At 50.9% G+C, this 7,305-nt stretch overlaps 2 protein-coding genes across 2 annotated transcripts in view; both read right to left on the reverse strand.

Moving 5' to 3' along the window:
* CDK3 (cyclin-dependent kinase 3) overlaps nt 1–526 on the reverse strand; it is a 4,726-nt gene extending 4,200 nt beyond the window's left edge. Inside the window, exon 1 of the mRNA XM_009073586.1 lies at nt 399–526. Within this exon, the coding sequence (XP_009071834.1) occupies nt 399–526 (128 nt within the window). The remainder of the gene's footprint in view (nt 1–398) is intronic.
* A 2,716-nt stretch (nt 527–3,242) lies between these two features.
* Nucleotides 3,243–4,920, reverse strand: TEN1 (TEN1 CST complex subunit). Its single transcript, XM_009073587.1, has 3 exons — nt 4,835–4,920; nt 4,600–4,757; nt 3,243–3,382 (listed from the first exon to the last, which is right to left on the reverse strand). Exons 1-3 carry the CDS (start codon nt 4,918–4,920, stop codon nt 3,243–3,245), a joined length of 384 nt encoding a protein of 127 aa, XP_009071835.1.
* Between the last annotated feature and the right edge of the window lie 2,385 nt (nt 4,921–7,305).

Below are 7,305 nucleotides of genomic sequence, written 5' to 3' on the forward strand. Positions count from 1 at the left end.
GCCACGTCCCCATCCTGAGGGGCCACCTGGGGTGCAATCCCACCACGACAGCCCCCAGTCCACACTGACACCCCTCAAGTGCAGACAGCCAGGGCCAACCCAGGGAAACAAACAGCAACAAGCCTTTCCCTGCTCAGTCCCGCCCTGGCGTGGCTGAGGCTGAGCCTCGCCAGACCCCACACCGCAGCCCTGAGGGAGATGTCACCTCCCTTTTGGGCAGCAGCTTCCCCTGCCCTGCGCCAGGGCCAGGCAGTGCCAGCTCAGGCCCTGAGCACTCGTATGAGCCGACAGAGACACTTTTCCCCCTCACATCAGGCTCTTTTACGCCTCATGCGCCGTGTGGGACACCAGCCCAGGGCTGCCCCGTGGCAGCAGCCCCACAGCTTTGCCACACTCACGCATCCAAGCGGATCTTCTTGAGGGCCACCAGCTGCCCCGTGCGCTTGTTGCGAGCCCTGTACACCACTCCATAGGTGCCTTCCCCAATCTTCTCCACTTTCTGGAATGATTCCTGCATGGCCTCCATGGGGAGATGAACTCTGCCTGGTGATGGCTGGTGCTGTGCTCTGAGGAGAAAAACAAAGCAGGAGACAAAAAAAGGCTGACTGTGGGGAAGGTGGTTCTTTCCACCAGTGTTCCCTGAGGTGCTGTCAGGGTCTGGGTGCCCTGTCCTGCCCCCTCAGCACAGGGACATGGCACTGTGGTGGCTCTGGAGGGACAGCCTGGGCACGCTGGGGGCTGCAGACCCGAAGAGCCACACACCATGCACCTGCAGCCCAGGGCTGGTTGTTCTGTGGCCCAGGCTGTGCTAGGTGCTGGCTAAAGCCAAAACTTGAGGGAAATAGATGTGAAGAGATGCTTTGGGGATGGAGGGAGGGGCAGCAGGAGCCATGCAGGGCCAGAGGAAGCTCTGCCACTGCCTTTGTGCAGTGCTGGGCATCAGGGGGATAATTAGGGTCATAATTCGTAGAATCTTAGAATTTCAGGGATTGGAATGCACCTGAGAGATCATCCAGTGCCAGCCTCCTGCCCTGGGCAGGGACACCTCCCACCAGAGCAGGTTGCTTAAGGCTTTATCCAGCCTGGCTTTGAACACTGCCAGGGTTGAGGCATCAGCTACTCCCCTGGGCAACCTGTGCCAGTGTCTCATCACCCTCACAGGGAAACATTTCTTCCTACTACCTAATTAGGGTTCCCTGGGACATATTGAGGTCAAACACCACCAGAAATGTCTTTTTATTATTTTTTTTATTCTCTTGCACAATTGTCCTTTCACCCTCCCCACCGTGGGCTGTGCCGCTTGATCAGCCTTACGGAATATGTCCTTGAATGGGGATTAATCATTGACTTGACAGCTGACAGCAGAAAATATTTTAAAAGATCTTACATATTACAGTAGCAGGAAAGGCAGAGCCAAAGGGAATATTGTTTGGAGGGCTTAGGGGCTCCATGTCTCTGTGTGGGCATGGACACAGCAGCTGTGTGTGTTCACAGGAGACCCCAACTCTTAGATGACCTAAAAAAGGGCTGATTTAGCCCATTGCTGAGAGAGTAGCTCAAAATCTATTTTAAATGGATCCTGATTTTGCTAATTTGAAAAAAAAACAAAGTGTGGTTGCTCTGTGGCTGAAGTAGGATCCATACAGCCACAGCAAACTCCTGTGTGGGTCCTCCAGTGACTTGTGAAGGTTGAGTTTGCTCTCACATCTCTATCCAGAGACATTGCCAAATAAGCTCTGCTCTCCCTAGCTGGTTAGGTTTCTGGTTTGGGTTTTTTTTTTGGTAACGCTTGTAGAAACTTGTTATTTTGGATATTCTCAGTCCTGGCATCATAGCTATTCCCAACTCTCTGGCAAACCTGGCTATGGGATAAAATTTAAGCACAGGGAGGGAAATAGGAGAACAGCCAGGACATGAGGGGTAAACATAAATGCATCATGACAGACTCATCGCTGCCTCTTACAGAACCAGGTTAAAATCTTTGCCTCTGGAAATCATGGTTTTGGCTTTGGACTGAACAGAGTATGCTCAGACAGAGCTTTTGGATCTCTGCACTGTGTGAAGAAAAACATAAGGCTAAACTCTGATTAAAGATTAATGCAAGCACTGTGATTACTGAGCCATCCCAGGCCCTCAAATCAAGCCTGCTGATACCAGGGGACCTGTTGCAGTTTATCTGCTGTGGTGCATTCAAAGGCCTTCCTTATTTTCTGAGCATTCTCATCTGATATTAGTGATTTTCTGTCTTTTTGTCGATGGTTTAATCCTGATAGTTGCGCCTGGCACCCTGTTCTGAAACTAGAGTGGCTCTGATGTAACATCATCTCCTTTTCTTGCAACTTTTTCAAAGCCAACTACTTCCTTACACACCCTGTACTTAGGAGAAGGAGGAAAACTGTCAGTGTATTTTCTTACATCATCCATAGAATTCCTGCAGGGCCTAATGCATCTGACTTGACAAGAAAGAAGGTTTTAATGAATAAAAGACAGGCTGCCTTCTCTTTTCATCTTTATTTAGGATAATATCAATCAAAATCTTTAGATGCTTCAAAAAATAGTGATTTAAGACCTCTTAAACTTAGTTGTGTCAAGGAAGAAAGTCAAGTGGTGGTTCTTAAGGCAATACAAGTACTTTAGAGCTAAAGTCAATCCTCCCTTGGACACCAGCTCTTGGAAGCCTGAAGATGCAGGTGCTACTGAAAATAAGGACTCTGTTCTTCTTGTTTCTTTGTTCTTGTTTCTTTGTTGATCGGTCCAGGTAGATGAGTGTTTTGCCAGGAATGTTCCGGTGTGGCAGCTGAGTCACAGTACCTAAACACATGCACTCATGGACCTGCAGTCATGCTGAGCTGGAGAACTTTGTGCTGATGCCCTTTGCCTTGATCTGCCAATGGCCCAGTAACCTGCTGTGCTGTGGGGGTGTGAGCTGCTTAAGTCCATGTTCAGAGACTCCTTTTTCTGACTTCTCAGACCCTGCGTTACAAAAGGACCAGTGTAATGCAAGTGTTCCCTTCCCTTAATCACCCCTTCAAACCAACCCAGGGCTATTTTCAGTGATGACACCTGACAGGAATGGGCAACCCACAGTCACATACTGACTCACAGTCCTCAAGTGCTTCCCTGCTCAGTGACTTGATTTTGTTGTTTGACATGGCAAATTCACCTCCTAATTTACTTTTAATATATTTGTTGCAAACGGCAGTGCAAGGTCCAAGTGCTTATGGCTGCTCTCAGAGCTGCTGTCAGGATGAGCTCTTTCCCATCTGCTCCTGCCTCTCCTTGAAGTATTTCCTCTGCTCCTGTATGGCTTGTTCCAGCAAGGGCACATTCATCCCTTCCACGCAGGTCAATATTCTTGCCTTTACCACAGGACAGGAAGTTTCTGTAGAAAGAAAAACAGAGCAGATTGGAGACAGAGAGATTCCCTCAGGCAGCATACGGTTCTGGCTGGCCAAGTAACCATAGCCTGAGAACTTCCAGGAGATCAGACTGGCCATGTGCTGTGACCAATGTGAGCAGCAGGCCCAGGAGCAGCTTAATTCAGTGATGTGCTTTCCCTCTGCCCTGATGGCTACAAAATGCTGATGACTGACCCAGCACTCTCCTTGCACTGGGGAATGGTACCAGTGCCTGCCACGCAGCATCTGCCTACTCTGTGGCTGGATCAACTTTGGTTTTCCCTGTCTAAAAAGCAGCAGGGACAGATCTAAGCTCATTTCTAAATGCCCCTGTGCAGACAAGAGGACAGAACAAAGTTAGACTTAGAAGAAGCTCAAAGCTGATCATAACCAACAGTTCATTGGTGGCATTCAGATGGTAACGTGGAGCTGCACAGAAGGGGCCAACCCTTGGTGACACAGCCTTGGTGACACAGCCACCATTTCAGCCTGCTCCCCTTCCACCCCTGCAAAATGGGGCCAACTCTAAGCTGTGATGAGCAAAACAATGTCTGTCCAAAGGAATTTTGCAGCAGTGGCTTAGCAGGTCACTCACCAGCTGCCATGTGCAGTGGTGGCTTTCCACATTCCACTGAGGATTTCAATGGCACAAGTGTGAATGCTTCTTATCAGGTGTGGCCAAGACAACACTTGGATTTGCTTCCCCATCCCATGGGAAGCACTGAGCAGCTGGCACACAGGGCACCCCAGGAAGGGACAAAGGAGTGCCCTGCTTGAGAGACCCTGCCTGCATTCCTCACTTGTCTGAGGGCAGGGATATAATTAGAGCCTTTCAAGGATGGCAAAGACCAACCCAGCCAGCTTGCAATGAGGTATTGCTGCAATCAGCCACGTTTGGAGCAAGAAGACAGTGTGGTGGTTGGCAGTGATGCCAGAAGGCTTTAGCACAGGTTTCACAAGCTCAGCGATGCTGCTGTGGTGCTTCTTGTTTCTAACAAAATCTGTGCCAGAGCACCAGATTTTCACCAAGATAAGCGTGGCTCTTCTCATGGTCAATGGGGCAGACAGGCTACTTCTACTTACATGCTTGTGAGCTCATCACAAGATGAGCTGCCTTGGCCTACTCTACCCTCAGTGACCTAGGGAGCCCCAAAGGAGCTGATGAAGAGGAGAAAAGGAAACCAGTTCCTGGAGCATTTACCTTCCCTGTGTTCAGCCTCTCCCAGGACCATGTACAAAGATCCCAGCTGGGCTTGGAATGGCTCCACAAACCTGGTATCAACACAGACCTGGTACTGAGCTGAGCTGTGCTGAGCGGTGAGAACGGCTTCGGATCGGGCCAGGTCGTAGCAGCTTAACCTGGGAATGATCGATTTGGGAAGCTCAGCAGTGCAGAGATATGATTACAAACAAAGGGAGTGGGGTACCCTTCTCACCTGCCAAACGTCCTCAGCACCTCCCCCTCTGGGACTGAGCTGTTGATCTCCCATGGGAAGTAGTAGACACCAGGACTTGGCAGCATCTTACACAACTGCTGGGCCTGCAGTAAAGCAAAACATCTGACTTCATGCTACTCCAGTACCTGATCCAAATGATAAGTGACACTGCCCCAAAACTCCTTCCTTGCCCAGTTTCCACCATCCAAGGGGCTGCAGGAGCTTCATAGCTTCCTTGCTGAGTCCTGTTTGCTGCTCAGTGCATGTGCCATGCCCTGGGCATCCTCCACACAACCCAGCATGAACTATAGGCAGCCCATTAGATCCTCCAGGTCTCCCCCAAGCTATAGATGAGTTGAGAAATGTTAAGGAAGTGGGAAAAAAGGTGATTGAGGAGTTCAGAGAGTAAGAAGGTCTCAGATGCTGGAAGAAGATTTAAGGAATGATCCCAAGTCTGTTCTCTTACTACAGGATAAAAAATTCTGGGAAATGCCTGATCCTGCAGCTGGAGAACAATTACTTGGAGACAAGCCAGCCTGGTTTCATCAGTAGTCTTATGAGGGTTTAGCAGACAGTGATGAGGGAGAAGGATTCATTCCAAGACAAGACTAAGGTGGGACTTCCTGCAGAGGAGGAGGGCTGGAACAGTCAGGTCAGTCACAGCACAAAACACACAGAAAAGAAGAATGCAAAGTTGGAAAGATTTTAGGTCTGCCCAGACAATGCCATAACCAGGCTGTTAGCTGTGCCCCAATGCAGTTTCTTTTGGCCTCATTTTCCCTCCACTCTCCCTTGCAGGCTGAATGTGTTTGATGTGTTTCCATGCTCCACTTACTGTTTCTGGTGTCTTGCCTCACTGTGGGGGGATCCCATGAGCTGCACAACAGCCCAGGCAGAGACTTCTGCTAGGTCTGCCCAGACAATGCCATAACCAGGCTGTTAGCTGTGCCCCAATGCAGTTTCTTTTGGCCTCATTTTCCCTCCACTCTCCCTTGCAGGCTGAATGTGTTTGATGTGTTTCCATGCTCCACTTACTGTTTCTGGTGTCTTGCCTCACTGTGGGGGGATCCCATGAGCTGCACAACAGCCCAGGCAGAGACTTCTGCCATTGAGACAAGTCGGGCCACCCCAGGGGATTCAAGGACCCCCAATACTGATCATGCAGCAGTGAGGACACTGACCTGACACACACACCCTGTAGCTTTAATGCTTGGTGCCCCTTGCCCACCCCTTGCATTGTTCATGGGGTTGCAACCTTGCAAAATGCCCCACAGAGGACTCTGTGGGACACTGCCAAAACCAGAGTGATCCTGGCTCACCCTGTCCCTGGCTCACTCTGTGTCTGGTGCCCTCTGGCAGGGTCCCAGCCTGCAGCCACGGAGGAGGAGGAGTCCCACCTCCCTGCACTCTGCAGCTCCCTGCATCCCCAACTCACCTATGATTTAAAAAGCAGGCTCAGTGCTGCACCTCCTGAAGGGCAAAGGCATCCTGCAGCACTCTGGTTTTGCTCTTGTGCAGCAGGGTAGGATCAGCCAGGGGTGCATGATGCTCAGTGTGCATTTAATGCACCTTTTAGCCTATAGAATCATCTAGGTTGGAGGAGCTACACCCCAACTGAATTAGGGCTCAAGTCACTTAGCTATGTCTAAACCTTTGCTAGCATAAAAAGGCCTCTGTTAGCCTAAGTATGACTTCACTAATACTGTAAGCTCTTGTTTTTAACAGAATGTCCTAACCAAGCTAACCACAAATAGGGACCAACCCTTCCACAAGAGTGTGATATGTACCAAACTGCAGCACATTGCAGGCACATCTACCACCGGCCCAGCACCAAGCACAGCACCTTCCATGCACATCCAGAGCACTCCCCATGCCTAACCAAACACAGCCCACTCATGGCATTTAACGAGCTGTTTATTTGATTCATTACTCTGCCCAGAGAGGCTGTGGCTGCCCCAACCCTGGCAATGTTCAAAGCCAGGCTGGATAAAGCCTTGAGCAACCTGCTCTGGTGGGAGGTGTCCCTGCCCAGCGCAGGGGATTGGGACTGGATGATCTCTAAGCTCCATTCCTACCCCTACATCCTATGACAGTTGGGTCAGGCTGCTACTCAGGGTGGGTGAATGGCCCAGGAGATACCAGGGAGGTTGTGGCTGCCCCAAGGAGGTTGTGGCTGCCCCAACCCTGGCAGTGTTCACGGCCAGGCTGGATGATGCCCTGAGCAACCTGCTCTGATGGGAGGTGTCCCTGCTCAGGGCAGAGGGCTGGGACTGGATGATCCCTAAAGTCCATTCCAATCCCTAAAATTCCGCGGCTCAGTGCACACGGAGCGCATCCCCGCGCTAGCGAACGCACCGGTCAGCACTAACCACTCCGCTCCGAGTTCCTCCACGGCATCCCGCGGGAAACCGTCACGTGCCCGGGACACACGTGTGCGCACGTCACGGCGGGCGGAGCGGAGCGGGCGGAGC

This window comes from Acanthisitta chloris, unplaced genomic scaffold (assembly GCF_000695815.1).
Source record: "Acanthisitta chloris isolate BGI_N310 unplaced genomic scaffold, ASM69581v1 scaffold23984, whole genome shotgun sequence".
NCBI classification, from domain to species: Eukaryota; Metazoa; Chordata; class Aves; order Passeriformes; family Acanthisittidae; genus Acanthisitta; species Acanthisitta chloris.

Coding starts and splice junctions, on each gene's coding strand:
- TEN1 (XM_009073587.1), bottom strand. CDS start 4,920: ATGCTGCCAAGTCCTGGTGTCTACTACTTCCCATGGGAGATCAACAGC. Junction 4,758..4,834: donor GTGCTGAGGACGTTTGGCAG/GTGAGAAGGGTA, acceptor GATCATTCCCAG/GTTAAGCTGCTACGACCTGG. Junction 3,383..4,599: donor AGAGGCTGAACACAGGGAAG/GTAAATGCTCCA, acceptor TTCTTTCTACAG/AAACTTCCTGTCCTGTGGTA.